General features: G+C 46.3%; 1 protein-coding gene across 3 annotated transcripts in view; it reads right to left on the reverse strand.

Annotated features, from left to right (window-relative positions):
* The window catches only part of crtac1b (cartilage acidic protein 1b), a 313,163-nt gene that overhangs the window by 217,483 nt on the left and 70,234 nt on the right, over positions 1-25,446 (reverse strand). For all 3 annotated transcript variants that reach the window (XM_063071392.1, XM_063071393.1, XM_063071391.1), the window contains exon 3: positions 5,814-6,010. In XM_063071392.1, the coding sequence (XP_062927462.1) occupies positions 5,814-6,010 (197 nt within the window). The remainder of the gene's footprint in view (positions 1-5,813; positions 6,011-25,446) is intronic.

The following is a 25,446-nucleotide window of genomic DNA, read 5'->3' on the forward strand; positions in this document are numbered from 1 at the left end:
ACAATAGGGCGGCCAAGTAAAGAACACCCATATTTTTTGAGTAATTCAGTGACTAAAGGGCTGATGAACACAGAGGTGTGTATTGGCAATTTAACACGGCTGTCTGAAGCCAGCGTGATAGTGAGCCTTGGAAAAAATGAATTCGGCCACACGAAGGTCACTTACCTGGGAATTGTGGTGACACAGGGGCAGCTGGCAGTGATGCAAGCTACAGTGCAGGCTATCGCTGACCTCCCAACCCCGACAGACAAGAGGGCCCTCAGAAGGCTTTTGGAGATGGTGGGGTACTGCAGGAAGTTTTGCAATAACTCTGCGGTCAATACCCGTCCCCCTCCTACTAAGCCCTTGCGAGAGAAAATTGAGTCGGAATGGGACGACCCTTGTTGTTGTGGTCCGGGACAAAACCAAATGAGAGGTTACATTGGTCGCAATTCATCAGTGTTTTTGGCCACTATGAAGTTTGCTGAGTTGGAGCCTGGTCTAAGGGATTATTAATAACACGTGTAAAAGGAACAGAAAATGTGATGACTGTCTGTCAAGGTGTTGACAGCTTCAAATTCTCTGTATTAGCTAAATAACTGTTAAAGATGTATATTGTGTATGTATCAGATAATGTAGTCATGTTTGTAATTTTTACCTCCCGGTAAAAATCCTTAAAGGGGGGAAGTGTTACGAGAATACACATAAAATTAAGATGTTTGCTGGCCTGGGCTAGCATCAGTGGCATCAGCAGTTGGTCTGCCACCTGCCCTCAGGGGAAGGAGAGATAAGGAACAATGGAGCAGCGTCTGGAGATGTGTAATGAAGGGATGTGGGAGGAAGAGCTGTCTGGAGCGGCTCCCCCCTTTGAGCCCTGAACTGTTTGAAGTGATGGACAGGCGATACCCCAGCAGGGGGATAAAAAGGGACAGGTTCGCTAAGACAGACACACACGCCACCCGAGGTAACGAGACCCTGGAAGCGGTACGCTTCTCACGAGTGGGTGGAAAGGTACGATCAGCGGGAACCCGGTGTGTGTCCGCCCTTGCCTGGGTGCCGGGTTCACTGCAGAGGATCGACCGCATCTGGAGGAGGGGTCACAGTCGGTGACCTCAGGTGACATCACCAAGGACCTGCCCAAAAGCTGTTTGTGAGCCATCCCGCTGGTCTGTGAGTGAAGCTGTGCTGAATGATCAGTTGTTCCCATTCTGTCTCTCTCCCCCCACCTTGTCCATCGCCATGGCAACGATTACTGCGAACTGAACTACAAACTGGACTGACCTTTGAGTCATTTTGAAATTGATCATTTACCCCTAGACAACGATAGAGCTTGATTGATGCTGTTATCTTAATTCTGTGCACATGTGTGGTTATCATTGTTGAATTGTTGCATTTATTATCCTTTCGATTACTGTGTTGCTTGTTTCTTTAATAAAACTTTCTTAGTTCTAGTACTCCAGACTCCAACTGAGTGATCCATTTCTGCTGGTTTGGCAACCCAGTTACGGGGTACGTAACAATATTAAAGTTTGTCACGACTAGTGTTCATCGTTGAGTCGTGAATTTGGGTTCCAAGTGAACTAAGGTTCTGTGTGCTCAAGCCCCCTTGAGCCATTATGCTCTGATGTATTTTTTATTCCTCTGTTAAGTTCTCCAAATAAATCACCATTGTTAATTTCTACCTCCAAGTCTGAGTTTACTCCACACCTGGGTTCATTTGCCTGAAGATCTCGTTACAGGAAGTGCCTGGATAGTAGCAATGTCTTGTAGTTTATACGGGAAACACTCTAACTTTTTAGGCTTAAGTTGTACAATCAAAGAAATATTGCCAAACTCTTCAGCACCATGAAATACATAAAATGAAGTTGTTTGCAACTAGTTTTCTACAGAATGTTCACAAACAAGAGAAAATCTGCAGATGCTGGAAATCAAGGTAGCACAAACAAAATGCTGGAGGAACTCAGCAGGTCAGACAGTATCTATGGAAAGAAATAAACAGTTGATAACGCCATTTCTAATTCCTCTCACCCTTTTCTCAGTGTCTCTGTCTCCATCTCTGGAATCAAACTGTCTACTGATATCTTTTATAAATCTACTGACTCCTACAGCTATCTTATCTGTACTTCTTCCCACTCTGTCTCCTGTAAAAATGCCATTCCCTTCTCTCAATTCTTTCATCTCCGCCACATCTGTTCACAGGACCAGACTTTCCTTTCCATGATGTCAGAGATATCCTTATTCTTCAGACTTCCGGGTTTTCTTTTCTTCATCGCTGATGCTGAGTTCTCCCACATCTCCTCCATTGTACGGACATCATCCCTCACTCCATCTTTCCATTGTCTTAACAGGGGTGGTCTTCATCTTCCACTCCATGAACCTCCGCATCCAGAACATCATTCTCTGAAATATCCACTATCTCCAACAGAAGCCTATCACCAAACACATCTTTACTCACCAAACCCCCCCCCCAACTCTCTGCTTTCTGCTACACCTGTTCATTCATCACCTCCATTCAGAGCCTCAAACAGTTCTTCCAGGTGAGGCATTCACCTGTGAATCTGTTGGGGTCACCTACTGTATCCAGTGCTCCTGATATGGCCTCCTCTATGGTGATGAAATCTGACCTAGACTGGGGGAACCACTTTGTTGAGGGCTATCACTCCTTCCACAAAAAACAGGATTTCCCAGCGGCCAACCATTTTAATTCCAATCCCCATTCCTATTCCAATGTGTCAGTCTTTGATCTTCTCCACTGCCACGATGAGGCAACTCTCAGGCTGGAGAAGCAACACTCCATATTCCATCTGGGTAGCTTCCAAACAGATGGCTTGAGCATCGATTTCTCTAATGTCTGGTAATTTTTTCCCCTCCCCTTCTCTTTTCTTCTATTCCCCACTCTGCCTCCCCCTTACCTCTTCTCTTCTCCTCACCTACCTGTCACCTCCCATTGGTGCCCTTCCTCCTTCCTTTTCTTTCATGGTCAACTCTCTTCTCCTATAAGATTCCTTCTTCTCTGGCCCTTCGTCTTTTCCTCCCATCACCTTCCAGCTCCTTACTTCACCCCCTTTCCCCACCAATCTGGCTTTTCCTATCACCTAACAACACACACATCAAAGTTGCTGGTAAATGCAGCAGGCCAGGCAGCATCTATTGGAAGAGTTTCAGTCGACGTTTCAGGCCGAGACCCTTCGTCAGAACTAACTGAAGGAAGAGTTAGTAAGAGATTTGAAAGTGAGGGGGGAGGGGGAGATCCAAAATGATAGGAGAAGACAGGAGGGGGAGGGATGGAGCCAAGAGTTGGACAGGTGATTGGCAAAAGGGATATGAGAGGATCATGGGACAGGAGATCCGGGGAGAAAGACAGGGTGGGGGGGGGAGCGGAAAACAGAGGATGGGCAAGGGGTATAGTCAGAGGGACAGAGGGAGAAAAAGGAGAGTGAGAGAAAGAATGTATGTATAAAAATAAATAACGGATGGGGTACTGGGGGAGGTGGGGCACTAGCGGAAGTTAGAGAAGTCGATGTTCATGCCATCAGGTTGGAGGCTACCCAGACGGAATATAAGATGTTGTTCCTCCAACCTGAGTGTGGTTTCATCTTTACAGTAGAGGAGGTCGTGGATGGACATGTCAGAATGGGAATGGGACGTGGAATTAAAATGTGTGGCCACTGTGAGATCCTGCTTTCTCTGGCGGACAGAGCATAGGTGTTCAGCAATGCGGTCTCCCAGTCTGCATCGCCAATATATAGAAGGCCACATCGGGAGCACCGGACGCAGTATATCACCCCAGTCGACTCACAGGTGAAGTGTCGCCTCACCTGGAAGGACTGTCTGGGGCCCTGAGTGGTGGTAAGGGAGGAAGTGTAAGGGCATGTGTAGCACTTGTTCCACTTACAAGGATAAGTGCCGGGAGGGAGATCAGTGGGAAGGGATGGGGGGGACGAATGGACAAGGGAGTTGTGTAGGGAGCAATCCCTGCGGAAAGCGGGGGGGGGGGAGGGAAAGATGTGCTTAGTGGTGGGATCCCGTTGGAGGTGGCAGAAGTTGCGGAGAATAATATGTTTGACCCGGAGGCTGGTGGGGTGGTAGGTGAGGACCAGGGGAACCCTATTGTTAGTGGGGCGGCGGGAGGATGGAGTGAGAGCATAGGTTGCCTTCCTTCCTCTCCCACACCTTCTTATTCTAGCCCTCTCCCCCTTGCTTTCCAGCCCTGATGAAGTGTGTCAGCCCAAGACACCGACTGTTTATTCCACTCTGTAGATGCTGCCTGACCTGCCGAGTTCCTCCAGCATTCTGCATCTGCGTGTGCATGTGTGTGTGTGTGTGTGTGTGTTCCTTGGAATCTCCAGCATCTGCAGAATTTCTTGTGTTTATAACAGTTGATGTTTCCATTCTAGACCCTTCATCAGGGCTCACACCACCCACACCAGTTGGTTGAAGAAAAGTTATTACCCTACAACCATCAGGTTCTTGAACCGGTATAGATAATTTCACTCACCACAACTCTGAACTGATTCCACAAGCTACAGACTCACTTTCAAGGAGCCTTTACAACTCATCTTCTCAATATTATTTGTTTTCTTTTGCACATTGGCATTTGTCTGTTTATGTAGTTTTTGTAAAATTCTATTGTATTTCTTTTTCCCTATAAATTCCTACAACAAAATGAATCTCATATACTGTACTAACACATAAATGCTTTGACAATAAGTGTACTTTGAACTTTGAACTACCTCAATGCACTGTGTAATGATTTGATTATATGCAAGACAAGTTTTTCACTGTATCTCGGCACACGTGACAATAATAAACCAATTTTGGTGGAGAAATACAGTTTGGTGATGTTTAAGAGGCTCTTAAACAAACTCGTGAATATGAAGGGAAGGGAATGGAGGGATCTGGATGATACACAGGAGGCAGATATTTAGTTTCAATTGGCATCAAGATCGTTGGCCGAATGGCTTGTTCTGTGCCATATTGTTCTAGGTTCCATGTTCTAAATGTGAGTTGCAAAAGTATACATTTTGTGCTTATTTAGGGTCATACAGCATGGATATAGGCCCTTTGGCCCATCTAGTCTATGCTGACCAAGATTCCCGTCAAATCCAATTCAATCTGTCAGCATTTCAAAGTAAATTTATGATCAAGGTACATGTATGTCAGCATATATCACCGTGATTCATTTCTCTTGCAGGCATTTACAGTAGAACAAAGAAGTACAATAGAATCAATGAAAAACTACTCACAAAGACTGACAAACCATGTGCAGAAGACAGATTGTGCATATACAAATAAAACAATTAATAATGAACAAATTGTACTGAGAATATAAGTTGTAGAGTTCTTGAAAGTGAATCCACAGGTTGTGAAATCAATTCAGTGCTGAGGTGAGTGAAGTTGAATGAAGTTATCCACACTGGTTCAAGAGCCTTCCCTGAGTCTTATGGTGTGGGATCTAAGGCTGCTTTACCTCCCGCATGATGGCAGCAGTGAGAAGAAAGCATGGTCTGGATGATGTGTGTCCTCCCAATGTACCCACACAATTTATTACTTACTTTCTCTCACATAAGTTCAGTCAAATCACATTTTTATTCTATGCTGCATTTACATTGTCAGTAATTTGTGAATTCTGTAAGGGCAAACTTCTGTTATTGTAATATGGGGATTGTCTGTAGTTGGTAGACACAAGTAATTCTCCACATTTGTGGGTGTTGTATCTGGGTCTCATGTGGAGACACCACTGGTGCCAATTGGCAGACACATCATGGGGCAAAGGGCCTGTACTCTTACATATCAGTACATCGCTTTCCACCAGACACAAGGCATACACCTACCTGAGAAGGCATTGTTAGTGTTGAGGAAATATATCTCTTCCCTTCCATCGCCATCAATGTCACAGGCTGCCACACCAATAGCGTTGCCCTGGCGATCGCGGAGGGCATAGTACGGGGAGCTCCTTTCGTCTACCGCTATGTTCCGGAGCCTCTTCCGGACCTTGTCGTACTTGAGCACCAGGTTGGGGCCGTTGTACCTGTGGGGACATAAACACGGTGAAGTGAACAACATGGAGCCATTCACAGGCCGGTCAAAGGGAAAGGTGATGTCCACAGGTAAAGAAGGACACCCAGCATGGTGTGGGGGCTCCAGTGCAGGGGACTGCTGTAGACTCACCCACCTCCATCACGGCCACAACGCTCCTCACCATCAATGACATCTTCAGGAGGAGTTGCCTGAAGATACCAGCATCCATCAGTAAGGACCTTCACTATCCAGGACATGCCCTCTTCTCATTACTACCATTGGGGAAGAGGCACAGGACCCTGAGGACACACACTCATTTTAGGAAGAGCTTCTTCCCCTCTTTTATCAGATTTCTGAATGGTCCATGAGCCCATGAACATTATCTCCTTTATCGTTTTTACATTATTTATTGTTGTAACATTTTTTTAGATTAAAGTCTGTCACGAGCCTTGTGGCCCATCAGGCCGGTGCTTGTGCCGGTTTCCTGTTGTAACACATACAGGAGTAATTTTTATACCTTGCTCTGCAGAACAACAGATGACAGCACGTGTCAGTAATAATGAACCGACTCTGATTCTGATCCATCAGGACAAGCTGCACAAGACGTTGGTGAGGCCGTTAATGAAATAGTGTGTTCAGTTTTCATCACCCTGCTATACGAAAGCTCCCATTAACCCATAAAGAGTGCAGAGGTGATTCGTGATAATATTGCAGGGACTCAGGGGACTAAATTATGGAGAAAAATTGAGCAGATTGGGATTTTATGCATTGGAGTGTAGGAGAAAAAGGGATAATGACAGAGTGGTGTATAAAATCCTGAGGACCATAGGCAAGGTGAATGCACACAGTCCTTTTCCCAGGGGTGGGGAATCAGGAACCAGAGGGCATAGGTTTAATGTGTGCAACCTTTTCGTCCAGAGGGTGGTCCATCGTATATTGACAGGAAAGATCTATGTTTAATTTATATTTTTTCTGTCATCGCAATTTATCTGGTTATGAGCCTGTGATACTGTGGCAAGTGAGTTTTTCATTGCATCTGGACAGACATGTCTGACAATAGACTTGACTTTCACTTTCACTTTGATAACAGCAATTAAAAACCACGAATAATATCTTAAAGGCACTTCAAGTGTATGGATAGGAAATGATCAGAGGGAGATTGACCAACTGTGGGCCAAGAGGACATTTAAATGGAATCCGGGTCAGCATCGATCCGTTGGGCTGAAGGGCCTCTTTCTATGCTGTATAACTCTATGACTCTATCTCCAGGGCTTTCTCTGCCATCTGGGCCTGTGGGACTCAGGTTACTGAAGGATCATCAGTTTTGGCCATCTGCCTCTCTCTTGGAGAGTCTGTGATCACATGGATGTGAAGAAAGTGGATGAGACGGCAAGTATTCCTGGACAGTCCGAGGGAGTTTGAAGGCATTAGTTCCACTCCTAGTCGTCACCTCTGTTCCATGACTGTGTACGGGATTCTGGCCAATTCAATGTCCCAGATATGCCCAGTGGGAGTGATAGCGATCCAGCAGAAGACCACGGTTCAATTTCTGCCACTGTCCGTAAAGAGTTTGTACATTCTCCCCATGACCGTGTGGGTTTCCTCCGGGTGCTCTGGTTTCCTCCCGCAGACCAAAGGCGTACAGGTTAGGGTTAGTGACCAGAAGGGAAGAAGGCAGAAGCCAAGAAAAAAAAGAGTACGGGTAAGGGAAATAGCTGGATCCAGGTGAGGGGGAGGAAGGGAGCTGATGGGGGAGAAGGATATAAAGAAATTATGTGCGAAGCTGGGAGGTGAAAGCTGGAAGAGGCAAAGGGATGAAAAAGGTGGAATCTAACAGGAGAGGACAGTGGAGCATGGGAGAAAGGGATGGAGGAGAGGAACTGGAGTTCAAAGATATAGTATACTCAACCTTGAGATTCATCTTTTTGCAGGCAGCCATAAAACTAAGAAACACAATCGAACCAATTTAAAGAAAACCCCCACACAACAAAGACCATCAAACACCCAATGTGTGAAAAAAAGAACAAATCGTGCAAACAATAAAAAGTAAACAAATAGTATTAACCACAGGGTCCCTGAAAGTGAGACAACAGCCTCAGAGAAGTGAGTGAGGCCGGTCCAGAAGCCCAAAGGCTGCAGGCCTCAGCCATGGAACCAGTTCAGTGCTGTGCCGATGGCTGCAGGCCTCAGCCATGGAACCAGTTCAGTGCTGTGCCGATGGCTGCAGGCCTCAGCCATGGAACCAGTTCATTCCTGTGCCGATGGCTGCAGGCCTCAGCTGCAGAGTCAGTTCAGCGCTGAAGTGCTTTGATCAAATTGTGCAAATAGTAAAAAAAAACTAAACAAAAACTCATGGAACATGATTTGCAGAGTCCCTGAAAATGAGTGCGCAGTCCACAGTTTAGCGCAGAGACAAATGAAGCCCATCCTGGAGACCGATGCTCCTGGGCCACGACTGCTCTTGAATCTGGTGGCATGGGACCCAAGTGTCCTGCACCTCTCGCCCAACGGCGGGTAGCAAGAAGAGAGACCGGTCAAACACAGGCAGACGGCGCTGCACCCCCGTTTGTTTTCTGCTCTCTTCCTCGACGATTTTAATCTTGCCCGATACTTTAATCGGCATGAAGTAACGGAGCTGACCATGGGTTCGTGTTCCACCATCAGGAATCGGCGCAGCCACCACCGGTGATAGCCGCCCCAGACATAGCTGCACTCTCCACTCTCACCCACGCCAAATCCCCCAGCAGACTGCACATCACCAGATTGTTTAGTCAGCTCAAAAACGCATCCTTAAAAGGGAAACGACAGGCTGCAATCACACTTCTGAAGTATATCTAGAAGAAGAGTATCTAGTTGTCTGGTGACTTGTCTGCAACATGACACCATTGGTCTTTGTGCCATCTTGCTATGGCTTAGAGGGAGGAGGGTGTGGATGAAGGACAGAATGGGAGGGCAGGGGAGGGGAATGAGTAGGGGGGATAAGGGTAAACAAAGTGGGGGTGTGACAAAGGGGGAAGAGGGGGTGTGATTAAAAAAAACTTCCAGAATTCAATGTTGATACCATCAGGATGCAGACTACAGAATAAGGTGTGGCTCCTCCACTCTGTGTCTAGCCTCAGCGTGCCTCTGGGGGAGGCTGTGGACAGATAAGGCCATGGTAAATCCTCAGAGACACAACCTCAGCTACCACAGACATAGTCGGCATCCGTCAGGAGCTTCTCGTAATGACAGAAATGGGCTCGGCTTTAACACTGTCAAATAGGCAACTGGCGCTCAGTGTGAGCAGTTCCAGCTGGTTCTGTCTCCTTCACAGAGAGTGGGCAGTCAACCCTCTTGCCACAGGAAGGAATTAATCATCACTGCGTTACTGAGCATAGAACATAGAGCATTACAGCACAGTACAGACCCTTTGGCCCACATTGTTGTGCCAGCTTTTTAACCTACCCAATCCTTCCCTCTTACATAAACCTCCATTTTTCAAACATCCATGTGCCTATACAACAGCCTCTTAAATATCCCAAGTGTATCTGCCTCTTCCATCACGCTTGGCTGTTACAAGAGGCACCCAACCGCGCCAGCTTCTGGAGTTTAGACGCTCTAACTCTCCGGATTTGGATAGCTGGTGTGGCCCCTTTGAGGTCTCAGCACCGTCCGGCTAGTTGGCAGTCATGTTTTGGGCTCCAAGAATTATTTAGAGTTTCTGAACGGAGCCTCAGTGTTCAATTGTAAACCCAACCTGAGATATCATCTAGAATTCTGTTTCGTGCTCAGTTCTCGATCCCAGCCTTGGATACTCCAGAATTTGGGTCCAAACCATCCTCATCAAGGACTTTTGTCACATTGGCAGTGTGTTCCACGCACTCACCAGTCTCTGCGCAAAAGAAAACCTACCTCTGGCTTCCCCCTATACTTTCCTTCACTCATCTTACAATCATGTCCTCTCATTTGAGCCATTGGTGCCCTGGGAAAGAGTCTCTGGCTGTCCACCCTAGCTATGCCTGGTACATCTCTGTCATCACACCTCACTCTCACTCACTCCGAGGAGAAAACCCCAAGCCCCATAAGACATGCTCTCTGATGCAGACAGCTCTCAGGATCTTGCTGCGTGCCACGCTGCGTGATGCCTACGCCCCAGGGATATCCCCAGTTTGAGGCGCAGTAAGAATAGCCCCCCTTCCCTTCCCTCAGCAGACCTTTGCAGCAGAATCCCTGACGGGACGCACTGTGGGCAAGCGGGCAGGGGTGGTGTGGAAGCAGGTCTGTTTGGGCCTCAGGAGATCTGTGTTGGATGCATCTGTGTCAGCGAGGTTGGGACTGACAGGGGATAACAGGAGGGAGCACCAAATGGGGGTGAGACAAATGACCCCGAGCCATATGACTTATGGACATCTGCCCTCTGACCTCATTCCATCACTTCCTTAGTACTATTTTGTTTATTTTTTATTTATTTAGCGATACAACGCTGGACTGGCCTTGCAGCCCCTTGAGCCACACCTGCCAACAATCCACCTACTTAACACCAGCCTAAAGACAGGAACATATATAATGAACCAATTAACCTACTAACCGGTTCGTCTTTGACTGTGGAAGGAGACTGGAATACCCGAAGGAAACCCAAACAGTCACGGAGAGAACGGACAAAGTTCTTACTAATGGCGACGGATTTGAGAGTTCCGATGCCCCACATTGCAATAGCACCCACTAACCGCTACGCTAGTGTGGGGCCGTCACGTGGCCCATTCACCCCCACTGCATTTACACTTCACTGTCCGGTGCGTATGTTGATGTGTGGAGCTTTAATCATGCCCAAAAACCTCTCTGTAACCCCCTCGCACTGCCCATCTCTCATATTTTCAATGTCTAACTCGGCCCTGACTGTAGGACAATGATCCTAATTCACTCTCCCTATCCCAAGCGATGTTTCTGCCTGCAATAAAAAGAATTGCTTGGGGGTGGCTCCTTCTGTGACATCAATAATTCACAGCCCTCAGAGTGGCTGTCTCTGTTGCTCCACTGGGTATGCTCACCCTCAGTCAGTACCGTTTTCCCTCAGTTCCACTCTCCCTCAGTCCTACACTCCCTCAGTTCCACTCTCCCTCAGTCCTGCACTCCCTCAGTTCCACTCTCCCTCAGTCCTACACTTCCTCAGTTCCACACTCCCTCAGTCCTACACTCTCTCAGTGATGTTCCCCCTCGGTCCCACTCTCCCTTAGTGATGGTCTCCCTCGGTCATTACCGCTTTCCCTCAGTTCCACACTCCCTCAGTCCTACACTCCCTCAGTGATGTTCCCCCTTGGTCAGTACCACTCTCCCTCAGTCCCACACTCCCTCATTGATGTTCCCCCTTGGTCCCACACTCCCTCATTGATGTTCCCCCTCTGTCATTACCACTTTCCCTCAGTTCCACACTCCCTCAGTCCTACACTCCCTCAGTGATACTCCCCCTCGGTCCCACTCTCCCTCAGTTCCACACTCCCTCAGTGATGTTCCCCCTCGGTCCCACTCTCCCTCAGTTCCACACTCCCTCAGTCCTACACTCCCTCAGTGATACTCCCCCTCGGTCCCACTCTCCCTCAGTTCCACACTCCCTCAGTGATGTTCCCCCTCGGTCCCACTCTCCCTCAGTTCCACACTCCCTCAGTCCTACACTCCCTCAGTGATACTCCCCCTCGGTCAGTATTGTTCTCCCTCAGTTCCACACTCCCTCAGTGATACTCTCCCTCGATCCCACTCTCCCTTAGTGATGGTCCCCCTCGGTCAGTACTGTTCTCCCTCAGTGATACTCTCCCTCGATCCCACTCTCCCTCAGTGATGGTCCCCCTCGGTCAGCACTGCTCTCCATCAGTTCCACTCTCCCTCAGTTCCGCACTCCCTCAGTCCTACACTTCTTCAGTTCCGCACTCCCTCAGTCCTACACTCCCTCAGACCTACACTTCCTCAGTGATACTCCCCCTCGGTCAGTACTGTTCTCCCTCAGTTCCACACTCCCTCAGTTCCACATTCCCTCAGTCCTACACTCCCTCAGTGATATTCCCCCTCGCTCCCACTCTCCCTCAGTTCCGCATTCTCTCAGTTACTACACTCCCTCCACACTGCCAGCTTTCATTCCCACGCCCCCTCTGCCCTGCTCAGCCGACGATGGGCTGAATGGCCTCTTTCTGAACTCAAATCCCAACATGACAGCAAACCAAACTGAGGTGAGGTCAGGGAAAGAGAAAGGGTGTCATTAAGTGGTGATTTAATGAGTTATCATTTCATTAGTTAGTTTAGAATGGAGGAAAGGTTCATTAGTTAATCAGTAACTGCAATTTAATCACTTTCTTCCACATCTAGTTAATCAGAGCTGGAATATGTTTAATTAATACATTACAGTTAATTGGCTTCCCACCCTGCAGATGGTAATGAAGATGGGTAGGACTGTTCTGAATAAACTCAGCACCAATTCACTGCTTTCAATTGCACAATTTAAAACATCTGCATTCTGTGTCCAGTCATATCCAGAATCTTAATAAGTTCTGAGGAATTAGCTCTGGATCTCACTGACAGTCCTTGCCTGGATAGTGGAGAGAGGGGCCCATCTTCCTGCAGGCCTGGAACCTCGCCTGCTGCCCCCCACCCAAGATCACTCAGAATCAGGTTTATTATCACTGGCATGTGACGTGAAATTTGTTAACTTAGCAGCAGCAGTTCAATGCAATACATAATATAGAAGAGGAAGAAAAATCAATAAAATAATAACTAAATAAATTATAGTATACAGTACATATACTGAATAGATTTTAAAATGTGCAAAAGACAGAAATACTGTATATTAAAAAAAAGTGAGGTAGTGTCCAAGGGTTCAATGTCCATTTAGGAATCGGATGGCAGAGGGGAAGAAGTTGTTCCTGAATCACTGAGTGTGTGCCTTCAGGATTCTGTATCTCCTACCCGATGGTAACAGTGAGAAAAGGGCATGCCCTGGGTGCTGGAGGTCCTTAATAATGGACGCAGCCCTTCTGAGACACCGCTCCCTGTGGATGTCCTGGGTACCTTGTAGGCTAGTACCCAAGATGGAGCTGACTAGATTTACAATCCTCTGCAGCTTCTTTCGGTCCTGTGCAGTAACCACCCTGTACCAGACAGTGATGCAGCCTGTCAGAATGCTCTCCACGGTACATCTGTAGAAGTTTCTGAGTGTACTTGTTGACATACCAAAGCTCTTCAAACTCCTAGTGCCGTCACTGGACCCGTTCACTCTCAGTACTGAACCGACTCCACAGCCTGTGGACTCACTTTCAAAGGTTCTGCAGCTCATGTTCTATGAATTATTTGTTTATTTTTTTTTATCATTTGCACAATTTGTCCTCTTTTTGCACATTGGATGTTTGTCGGTCTTTGTTATGAGTGTTTTTCTCGTGCATTCTACTGTATTTCTTTATCCTCCCGTGAGTGCTGCAAGAAAATGAATCTCAAGGTTGTATGTACTATACATACTTGGATAATAAATTTACTTTAAAACCCGAGCAACAACACAGTGATAAATTAGTCTATCATTGTCACAGTGAATGGAATTGGTCTATTGTTGTCACATGCACAGTGAAAAACTTGTCTTGCTTACTGTCCATTCATTACACAGTGCATCAAGGTGGGACAACGGAAAATAACAGAATGCAGAATAAAGTGTTACAGTTACAGAGAAAGTGCAGTGCAGGAAAACAATAAGGAACAAGAACACACTGAGGTAGGTTGTGAGGTCGAGTGCAGCTTATTGTTTGAGGGAATCATTCAATAGTCCTACAACAACAGGTGAATTTGTCGGACTTGTTACCACAGGCGGCTGTGGAGGCCAGGTAGTTGGGTGCATTTCAGGCAGAGATTGAAGGTCCTTAATTGGACATGGCATCAAAGGTTACGGGGAGAAGGTGGTGGAGTGGGGCTGAGGAGGGGTAAAAAGGATCAGCCATGATTGAATGGCAGAGCAGACTAGATGGGCCGAATGGCCTAATTCTGCTCCTATGTCCCATGATAGCAAGCTGTCCTTGAGCCTGGGGGTACGTGATTTCAGGCTTTTGTATCTTCTGGGAGAGGAGAGAAGACACCCCGTCTTTGTGGGGTCTTTGATTATCCTTGGCTGCTTTATAGGAAGTGTAGACAAAGTCCATGGAGGGGAGGCTGCTTTCTGTGACGTGCTGAGCTCTGCCCACACCTCTCTGCAGTTTCTTGCGGCCAACGGCAGAGCAGTTGCTGTGATGCTTTTGGATAGAATGTTTCCCATGGCGCATCAATAAATTTGGTGAGGATTACAGGGGACCTGACAAATTTCTTTCATCTCCCGTGGAAGTAGGGATGGCGTTGAGCTCTTTTGGCCATGGTGATTGTGAGTCATATCAAACCGGGTAGAAACTTTATCTACTGTAAACCTGAACACGTCCCACAGACACTGAAGAAGCAGGTGGAATACTCAGAGTGACAGGGCAACACCAGCTATGGCAGTGCCTGAAGCGGGCAGTACTGTTCCAGTCTGGGGCAGTACAGATGACATCGGATCAGTGATAACTGGTATCCAGAGATGTCTTTGCAGGATGTAGAGGCAGAGTTACAGGAGCCAAAGTTTTCTACAAACTATATGCTCTCCAGCAAGTCATATCTTAGATTTGGGTCAGCAATATCCCACAATGAATGCACCTAAAACCCTTCCCTCAACGTCAACAAAGCAAAAGAGCTGATTATTGACTTCAGGAAGTGGGGTGGTACACATGCTCCTGCCCACATCAGCAGAGCTGAGGTTGAGAGCTTCAAATTCCTAGGAGCGAACATCATGGACAACCTGCCCTGTTCAATCATGGAGCTGTCATTGGCCAAGAAACCTCACCAACACAGGGGAATAAAGAAAGTTGGCAGATCCCTGTCGACTCCCACCGATTTCTATCAGTGCACCATAGAAAGCATTCTATCTGAACGTATGGCAACTGCTGTGCCCAAGACCACAAGAAACTGCAGAGAGATATGGACATCACTCAACACATCAGAGAAATCAGCCTTCCCTCCATGGACACTGTTTGCTCTTCTCTCTGCCTCACTGAAGCAGCCAGTGTAACCAAAGACCCCATCCACCCTGCACGATCTCCCCTCTCCCATCGGGGAGAAGATACAACCACCTACCACCAGACCCTAGGGCAGCTTCTACCCCACCGGTTATAAAACTATTGAACTGTTCAGATCCCGATTCATTATCGCATATACATCAAAACTTGGAGTGTAATGCATGGTTTGTATTAACAACCAACACAACCTAAAGATGAGCTGGGGGCTGTAAGTGACACCACACATACTGCCACCAACATAGCATTCCTATTATGTTCAGCAGAACAGCAGGTAAGACAGATTCTTGACCCCCACACTCTACCTGCACAGCGTTTTCTCAGTAATTGTAGATCTATATTCTGTATTCTGTTCTTGTTTTCCCCTGCACTGCCTCAATGCACAGATGTGATGAACTGATCCCTGTGAACAACGTGCAAAAACAGCTTTCTTACTGTACCTCAGGATGTGTAATGATAATGAGTTAGTTTATCATCTTCTCTGCTGTCAACCCCCCATCTCAGCCAAAGATCACTAGATCACCGATCACACGTACATCAAAAACGTACAGTGAAATACGTCGTTTGTGTTAACAACCAACACAGCCCACAAGTGTCTCCACACTTGCTGGTAATGCACTCAAAATGCTGGAGGAACTCAGCAGGCCAGAAGAGTCTATAGAAAAGAGTATTGTCAACGTTTCGGGCCGAAAACCTTTTGGTTTTTGATTGGTTCATTGTGAAGGTGGGGGCAAGTCAATGATCTTGTTGCTGTTTTGCACAATTAGTTTTTTTTTGCATGTGGGACAGGGTTTAATCATTTTCCCTGAACTGGTTCCATGGTTTTCTTTGTTTCATGGCTGTCTCTGGGGAAGGTGAATTCAATAAATGTACTTCTGAACTTTTTTTTAATATAATTTTTATTGAGTTTTCAAAGTGAATACAAGAGAAAAAAAATCTACCCTCCCCCCCGATATATACTACTACCTAAGAAAAAAGAAAAAAAAAGAACCGCCTGAATACTGGAAGGTTTCCACATGCTCCATGGGATTAAAAATAAATTTTATATATATTTGTTACTTTCCCCAAGGAAACAAGATCTATATCATACCTAAAACATTACTTAACTTCTCAACTCTCATAGTTCCCTGGGGAATCTCTTTGAACTTCACCATGTTGCTATGTGTTTTCCTCCCAATCATCCAGGCAAAAAGAAAAGATAGATAAGATACAAAAAAAGAAAAAACAAAATACCCCCCCCCAATAATGTTGTGAATGAAAAGATACACAACACTACCCCCCTCCATTTTGCGGTACTTCTGAACTTTTGAAATTTTGCTGCTAACGTAGCTTACACACACACACACACACACACACACACACACACAGTTCCAGGACAGGCAGTCAGACTATCTTTAGCCTCCAAGCCTCCCATGGACTCACAGACACAAGGTTCCAGCCTCTGGGCCTCACTTTATTCTACACCTACTGAGTTACTGATATGGAAAAGGCTCTGAGCACAGCTGACCACTGTTCCTCAAGAGGGAGTGTGGTTGGGAAAGCTCCAGAGATCAAGAACAATAATTCAAACAACATAGTGGATTTTCTGTGTTATCATCGGCCTAGAACTTTCATATTCTGAAATGCCATTTTTCAGTGATAGGTAGTAGAAAGCAGTTTATTTTTGTTTAAGTGGGAGATAGAATTAGAAGTTCTCACACAACTAAACTCTTCTCAGGCTTCCAGCAGGTACAGGTATTGATTTTAACTGGTGTATCATTGACAAACTCTGCCATTTTCATCAGGGATAATGCCTGGGTATGTCTAGTCCGGTGATATTTATACCCCCGTCATCCATCCCTCCTGATTGGTTAGTCCTCCTGCAACTGGATTTCCGCTGTCCCACCTTGTTTACAGTCGAATTCCTGTCTTACTTAGAGTAAGACCTTTGCCCTTGTTAAAAGATGAAGCACAGGAGGTGTACTGCTTGGGCTACCTAGAGAAATTAACAGTAGCAGAACATTGCATTCGCAATGGTCATAGGATTGACTCCAACAGCACAAAACTACTGTGCCACGCCATTGGATTTTAGGACCACCTGGTGAAGGAAGCTATTGAAATAAAAAGAATTTTATCAAAGGTGTAGGTCTCACTCTAAGTAAGAACTGGAACTCAATTGTTAACGAGGTGGGACAGCGGAAACCTGACTGGATGAGGACTAACCGATCAGGAGGAATGGATGACAAGGGCACATGCTCATGCATCATCCCCGATGAAGACGGCTGAGTTTGTTATTGATACCTGTACCCGGCTGGAAGCTTGAGAATAATTTATTCGTCATATATGCCGGGAAAGCACCAGATCCTTTTTCAATTTTCACACAATTCCTTTGACAGAGCAAGTTGCTTCCGGACAAGATGGCACCAGCGAACAATGGTTCTTTAGGTGGCATCTTCCAGAAAGTCAATTATTTCACTTTTGCTACATCTTCTACTTATTCTTTTTATTGTTATTGTGTTACAGAAACTGTTGGAGCCTTTGTCTTACAGTTCAGAGTTCGACTGAGTGACCGAACTCACTGCCCTCCCCAAAAAAATTCCAGGAGAGAACTGTGAACACAAGCTGCCTTGAGGAGAATACCAGAGATCGGGGTGCGGGACTGCGATCGACTCCATTTCTTGTCGATCAAAGCGTCGAGGAAGATTGAAACATCGAGGTGAATGCGGAGGAGGCCGGGACGTCGGTCACTCTCCACGGAGGCTGCGAGACAACCGTCACTCTTCTAGGGGGCCACGGGACAGCGCTCACTCTCCATGGAGGCCGCGAGACTGCGGTCACACTCCATGAAAGAACAAAGTTAGAGACCACTGCTTAAAGCCGACGGAGGATGTTTTCGAAATTCTGAGATTTATGTGATTATTGGACTGTAGCTTATATTGGTTTCCTTCAGTTTTCTGTGTCTTCTTTCTTGTTGCCAGCTGGCGAGTTGTGGGTTTGGCATCTGATATCTTTGTTGGTGTTTTCCTGTGTGGGGATCTGTTAGTTTTTGTCTGCGAAAGAGGGGATTGGGGGTTTCATGTTATTGTCACTTCTTTCCCCTTATGTATATGTTAGTTTTTTTGCGAGGGAGGGGGTTGGGTGTTTGGGATTTGATGTTCTAGCTGCCGTTTTCCGGGTGAGTGACCTGTTAGCTTTTGGGCTTTGCACGATTTTGTTTTTTTTTTCATGGGGGTAGTTGATGTCTTTTCTTTCATGGTTTTTCTGTATTTCATGGCTGTCTGGAGAAGACGAATCTCAGAGTTGTATTCTGCGCAGGTACTTTGATAATAAAATAAACACCTGAATCTTTTTGAACCTTCTGAACCTTTAGCTATACAGGGGATATTGAAGGAATATGTCATCAAGGCACCAAATGAGGAAAGGTGGAGCGAGCTAAAGCTTTTTCCTTTGAAGTGAAGGACGATTTGGGGTGACCTGAGAGAGAGAGAGAGAGAGAGAGAGATAAAAGGTGATATGAGACATAGATTGAGAGGACAGCCGGACACTTTTTCCCAGGGCAGAATGGCTAATACGAGTGGGCATAATATTAAGGGCGATTGGAGGAAAGTATAGGGGGATGTCAGGTAAGTTATTTTTTTACACGAAGTGGTTACTGCCTGGACTGCAAGGGTGGTGGTAGAGGCAGATACACTAGGGGAATTTAAGGAACTCTTAAATGTCAAGATGGCTCTGGCAATATACAGCGATGTTTGTGGGCAGCTCACAACAATATTAGATACACTTCGGAACTACGATCGCTGCAATCCGCAGCTTGTAATTTCCCTTTAAGAAATGTAAATTTGAACTGTCTAAACCAGGGGTTCCCAACCTTTTTCAAGCCACTAACCCCTACCATCATCTGAGGGGTCTGTAGACCCCAGGTTGGTCAAAACAAACTAGCGATTTTATGATTTCCTGAAGGACTCGGTGAACTTGGCTCTCAGTGGTGCAGGGCTGACCAGAGGAGTAGTGGCATCAGCACTGGACCTTGAGGTGGTTGGTCCTGAGTTCGAATCTGGCCGGCTCCCAACCTGGTCAGCAGTATCTACTTCCGTATCTTGCCACGGAAACCCCATGGACAACTACACTGTCCACGCCATGGGTCGTCAATGATGACTCGACGACACTCAACAACAACAACAAAGCACCTAGAGCCACACGAGGGTCAGCCATCGCTGGAGGAGATAGGTAGGGTGGACCAAGCCAGAATAAGCATCAAGGCCCGAGAATAGAATACGCATTGATTTTCATCCCCACTACTCTATGCCTGCCAAGATCCCTCCAAACGTCTGCCTGCATTTGACTCATCTCTCTCTCTTCTTGCAACTGCCCTCGGGCAGGCAGTGCAGGAGTCTTGGGTCCTTTGCCACCAAGTCCTGTGGCCATAGGGCCCCTGGACTAGTTTCATTCACCTCAGTACTGAACTGATGCCACAACCGTGGACTCACTTTTGGGGACTGCATACAACATCTTCTCAGTAGTATTTGTCCAGTTTTTTTTAAAAATTTGCATTATTTGCCCTCTTTTGCACATTGGATGTTTGTCAGTCTTTGTTGTGTGTGATTTTCCATGCATTAGAACCATAGAACACCACAGCACAGAAAACAGGCCATTCGGCCCTTCTAGTCTATGCTGAAAATTTATTCCGCTAGTCCCATTGACTTGCACCCAGTCCATAACCCTCCAGACCTCTCCCATCCATATATCTATCCAATTTGTTCTTAAAACTTAAGAGTGAGCCCGCATTTACCATGTCAGATGGCAGCTCGTTCCACACTCCCACCACTCTCTGAGTGAAGAAGTTCCCCCTAATGTTCCCCCTAAATCTTTCCCCTTTCACCCTAAAGCCATGTCCTCTCATGTTTATCTCTCCTAATCTAAGTGGAAAGAGCCTACTCACATTTACTCTGTCTATACCCCTCGTAATTTTGTAAGCCTCTATCAAATCTCCCCTCATTCTTCTATGCTCCAAGGAATAAAGTCCTAACCTGTTCAATCTTCCCCTGTAACTCAACTCCTGAAGACCCGGCAACATCCTAGTAAATCTTCTCTGCACTCTTTCAATCTTACTGATATCCTTCCTATAGTTAGGTGACCAGAACTGCACACAATATTCCAAATTTGGCCTCACCAATGTCTTATACAACCTCACTATAACATTCCAACTCCTATACTCAATACTTTGATCTATGAATGCCAGGATGCCAAAAGCCTTCTTTACAACCCTGTCTACCTGTGACGCCACTTTCAGGGAATTATGTATCGGAACTCCCAGATCTCTTTGTTCCTCTGCACTCCTCAGTGCCCTACCATTTACTGTGTATGTCCTACTTTGATTTGTCCTTCCAAAATGCAACACCTCACACTTGTCTGCATTAAATTCCATCTGCCATTTTCTAGCCTATTTTACCAGCTGGTCCAGATCCCTCTGCAATTTTTGAAAGCCTTCCTCGCCGTCCACAACGCCTCCAATCTTAGTGTCATCAGCAAACTTGCTGATCCAATTTTCCACATTTTCATCTAGATCATTGATATAGACAACAAACAACAATGGTCCCAGCACAGATCCCTGAGGCACACCACTAGTCACAGGCCTCCAGTCTGAGAAGCAATTATCTACTACCACTCTCTGTCTTCTCCCACACAGCCAATTTCGAATCCAGTTTACAACCTCTCCATGCTTACCTAGTGTCTGAACCTTCTGAACTAACCTCCCATGTGGGACCTTGTCAAAGGCCTTACTAAAGTCCATGTAGACAACATCCACAGCCTTTCCCTCATCTACTTTCTTCGTAATCTTCTCAAAAAACTCTACAAGATTCATTAAACACGATCTACCACGCACAAAGCCATGCTGACTATACTTTATCAGCCCTTGGCTGTCCAAATACTTGTATATCCGATCTCTCAGAACACCTTCCAATAATTTACCTACTACTGATGTTAGGCTCACTGGTCTGTAATTGCCTGGTTTACTTTTGGAGCCTTTTTCAAACAACGGAACAACATGAGCTACCCTCCAGTCCTACAGCACCGCACCGGTGGCTAAGGACATTTTAAATATTTCTGCCAGGGCCCCTGCAATTTCTACACTAGTCTCTCTTAATGTCCGAGGAAATATCATGTCAGGCCTGAGGGATTTATCTATCTTTATTCGCTGTAAGGCAGCAAGCACCTCCTCCTCTTTAATCTCTATATGTTCCATGACACTACTGCTCGTTTCCTTTCCTTCCATATATGCTATGTCAGTTTCCTGAGAAATACTGATGAAAAAATTTTGTTTAAGATCTCCTCCATCTCCTGAGGCTCCACACGTAGACGACCACTCTGATCTTCTAGGGGACCAATTTTGTCCCTTACTATCCTTTTACTCTTAATATACTTGTAGAAACCCTTCGGGTTTACCTTCACATTATCTGCCAAAGCAACCTCATGTCTTTTTTTTGTCTTCCTGATTTATTTCTTTCTTTCTTACATTTTCTATACTCTTCAAGTACCTCATTTGCTCCTAGTTGCCTATACCTGCTATACACCTCTCTTCTTTTCTTAACCAGATCGCCAATATCCCTTGAAAACCATGGTTCCCTATGCCTGTTAACTTTGCCTTTAATCCTGGCAGGATTAAACTCTGCACTCTCAAAATTTCGCCTTTGAAGGCCTTCCACTTACTGAACACATCCTTGCCAGAAAACAACTTATCCCAATCCACTCTTCCTAGATCCTTTCTCATCTCCACAAAATTGGCCTTTCTCCAATTTAGAACCTCAACTCAAGGACCAGATCTATCTTTATGCATAATTAACTTGAAACTAATGACATTATGGTGACTGGACCCAAAATGTTTGCCTACACATATTTCTGAAACCTGACCTGTCTGGTTCCCTCATAGGAGATCAAGTGTTGCATCCTCTCTCGTCGGTACCTCTATATATTGATTTAGAAAACTTTCCTGAACACATTTGACAAACTCCAAGCCACCCAGCCCTTTCACAGTGTGCGTGTCCCAGTCAATATGTGGAAAGTTAGAATCCTCTACTATTACAACTTTGCGTTTCTTACATCAGTTTGCTATCTCTCTACAGATTTGCTCCTCCAATTCTCTCTGACTATTGGGTGGTCTATAATACAACCCTATTAGTGTGGTCACACCTTTCCCGTTCCTCAGCTTCACCCATACGGTCTCTGTAGCAAGCCCTCTGGGCTGTCCTGTCTACACACAGCTGTGATATTCTCCCTGACTAGTAACGCCACTCCTCCTCCTTTCATCCCTCCCCCTCTGTCACATCTGAAACAACGGAACCCCGGAACATTAAGCTGCCAGTCCTGCTCCTCCTGCAACCAAGTCTCAGTAATAGCAATAATGCCGTAATTCCACATGTCAATCCATGCCCTAAACTCATCAGCCTTACCCACAATACTCCTTGCATTGAAACAGATGCACCTGAGAACATTTCTATTTCGTACAAACCTTTGATTTCTGTTTATAGTTGCAGTTCTCTCATGACCTTTATCCTCCTCAACCTCAGTATCTGCTCTAACACTCTGGTTCCCCTCTCCCTGCAAATCTAGTTTAAACCCCCCGGAGCAGCACTAGCAAACCTTCCCGCAAGGATGTTAGTTCCCCTCCAGTTCAGGTGCAACCCATCCCGTTGGAACAGGTCCCACCTTCCCTGGAACAAGGCCCAATTGTCCAGAAACATGAAGCCCTCCCTCCTGCACCAACTCCTTAGCCACGTATTTAGCTGCATTATCCTCCTTTTTCTAGCCTCACTAGCACGTGGCACGGGTAGCAATCCTGAGATTGCAACCCTGGGAGTCCTGTCCTTCAACTTTGCACCTAACTCCCTAAACTCTCTTTGCAGGACCTCCTCCTCCTTCCTATCCACGTCATTGGTCCCTACATGGACCACGACATCCGGTTGCTCACCCTCCCTCTTGAGAATACTGAGAACTTGATCCGTGATATCGTGGACCCTGGCACCAGGGAGGCAACAGACCATCCAGGATTCTTGATCTCTCCCACAGAACCTCTTATCTGTCCCCCTAACTATCAAATCCCCTATCACTACTGCTCTCTTCTTTTCCCTCCTTCCCTTCTGAGCTCGGTGCCAGAGACACAACCACTGCAACTTGTCCCTGGTAGGTCGTCCCCATCAACACTATCCAAAACAGTATACTTATTATTGACAGGAACAGCCACAGGGGTGCTCTGCTCATTCCATCTATTCCCCTTCCCTCTCCTGACAGTCACCCAGCTACCTATCTCCTGAATCTTAGGGGTGACTATCTCCCTGTAATTCCTGTCTGTTTCTGCCTCTGCCTCCCGAATGATCTGAAGTTCATCCAGCTCCAGCTCCAGTTCCCTAACTCGGTTTGTCAGGAGCTGCAGCTGGATGCACCTTTTACAGGTGTAGTCATCAGGGACAATTGTGCTCGCCCTGACTTCCCACATACTGCAAACGGAGCACTCAACTGCTCTAACTACTGCCTCCATTACCTACTTCTAAGTTAATTAGATTAATTAAAGGAGCTTACCCAGCCTTACCTCACTGGGAGCAGGCTTGTCCTCAGCCTCTGCTCGCCGAAGCCTCTTGAGCCAAAGCCTTCCTACTCTGTCTCCTACTACTCCGTCGCCCGCTCCGTTAATCTGCTCACTTTTTAAACTCTCCTGCTGTTCTCACAGGCCGACCTTCACGCACTTGCGCAGTCGTGTCCCGTTCAAACTGCCGAAGAAATGACCTTCCCCTTGTCAATCTGCTCGCTTTTTAAACTCTCCCACTGTCTCACAGGCCGACCTTCACACACTCGCGCCATTCAAACTGCCGAAGAAATTCTACTGTATTTCTTTGTTTTCCCATGAGTGCCTGTCAGAAAATGTATCTCAAGGTTGCATGTGGTATAATAATAAAATTACGTTGAACTTTGAATATAGATAGGCAATTGGATCACAGAATAATGGAGGCCTATGTAAGAGGGAAAGGTTAGATTTATCTTGGCATAGGTTAAAGGGTTGGCACAACATTGTAGCCAAAGGACCTGTACTGTCCTACATATGTTCTATGTGTGGAGACTGAAACAGAGTGACACAGATTCCCATTGTAATTGGTACATTGAAACCTTCCTCGGGTCAGGGTGTCGACACATTGCCTAAACACACCAGCTTCTCTGAGGTCAAAGCGATTCAGAAAACTGCAGAGGTTAACTCTGCATATAAGGTGAATATATAGAGCTTTTTTTAAACCAAAGGGTGAAGCTGTGTGTGTGTGTGTGAGAGAGAGTGAGAGAGGGAGGGGAGAGAGAGTCAGAGGGCAGAGAGGGGGAGGAGAGAGAGGGGGTGGGGAGAGTGGGGGAGGGGAGAGAGAGGGGGGATGGGGAGAGAGAGAGGAGAGAATGGAGAGAGAGACACAGAGAGAGACACAGAAAAAGAGAGAGAAAGAGAGAGGAGAGAGAGGGAAAGGTAGAGAGAGGGGGAGGAGAGAGAGAGGAGAGAGAGGGGAGAGAGAGATAGAGAGAAAAGGAGAGAGAGAGAGAGGAGCAGGAGGAGAGAGAGAGAGATCCATCTATCATCTTCATACCTCCTCCCTCACCAACCTAGCTTCCCCCTCGCCTGGCTCCACCTATCACCTGCCAGCCTGTTAAACTTCCCCTCCTCCCACCTTCTTACTCTGCCTTCTTCTGTATTCTTTTCCAGTCCTGATGAGGGGTCTTGGGCAGAAATGCTGACTATTTATTTTCCTCCCTAGATGTTGAATTCCTCCAGCATTTTGTGTTTTCCCATGTACACTCTGGCCATTTCTTAAGTATACCTGCTCATTAATGCAAATATATAATCAGCCAATCATGTGGCAGCAATTTAATGCATAAAATCATGGAGACATTGTCAAGAGCTTCAGTTATTGTTCACAACTAAACATCAGAATGGGAACGAAATGTGAACTAAGTGATTTTGACTGTGGATTAATTGCTGGTGCCAGATGGGGTGGTTTAAGTATCTCAGGATCTACTGATCTGGGATTCTCAAGCACAACAGTCTTTGGAGTTTACAGAGAATGGAGTGAAAACAAGAAGCAACAGTTGTGTGGGCGAAAACACCTTGTTAGTGAGAGGAGTCGGAGGAGAATGGCCAGACTGCTTCAAGCTGACAGGAACTCAAATAACCACACGCTACAACGGTGGTGTGCAGAAGAGCATCTCTGAACACACAGCACATCGAATCTTGAAGAGGACGGGCAAGAGCAGCAGAAGGCCAGAAATATACACTCTGTGGCCACTTTATTAGTTACCCCCTGTGTATGTAGCAGATGTGTAATGCATGCTGATACAGCGTGATGTGTGTGCAGTTGAT

The sequence above is a fragment of the Mobula hypostoma genome, chromosome 19 (genome assembly GCF_963921235.1).
Source record: "Mobula hypostoma chromosome 19, sMobHyp1.1, whole genome shotgun sequence".
Lineage (NCBI taxonomy): Eukaryota > Metazoa > Chordata > Chondrichthyes > Myliobatiformes > Myliobatidae > Mobula > Mobula hypostoma.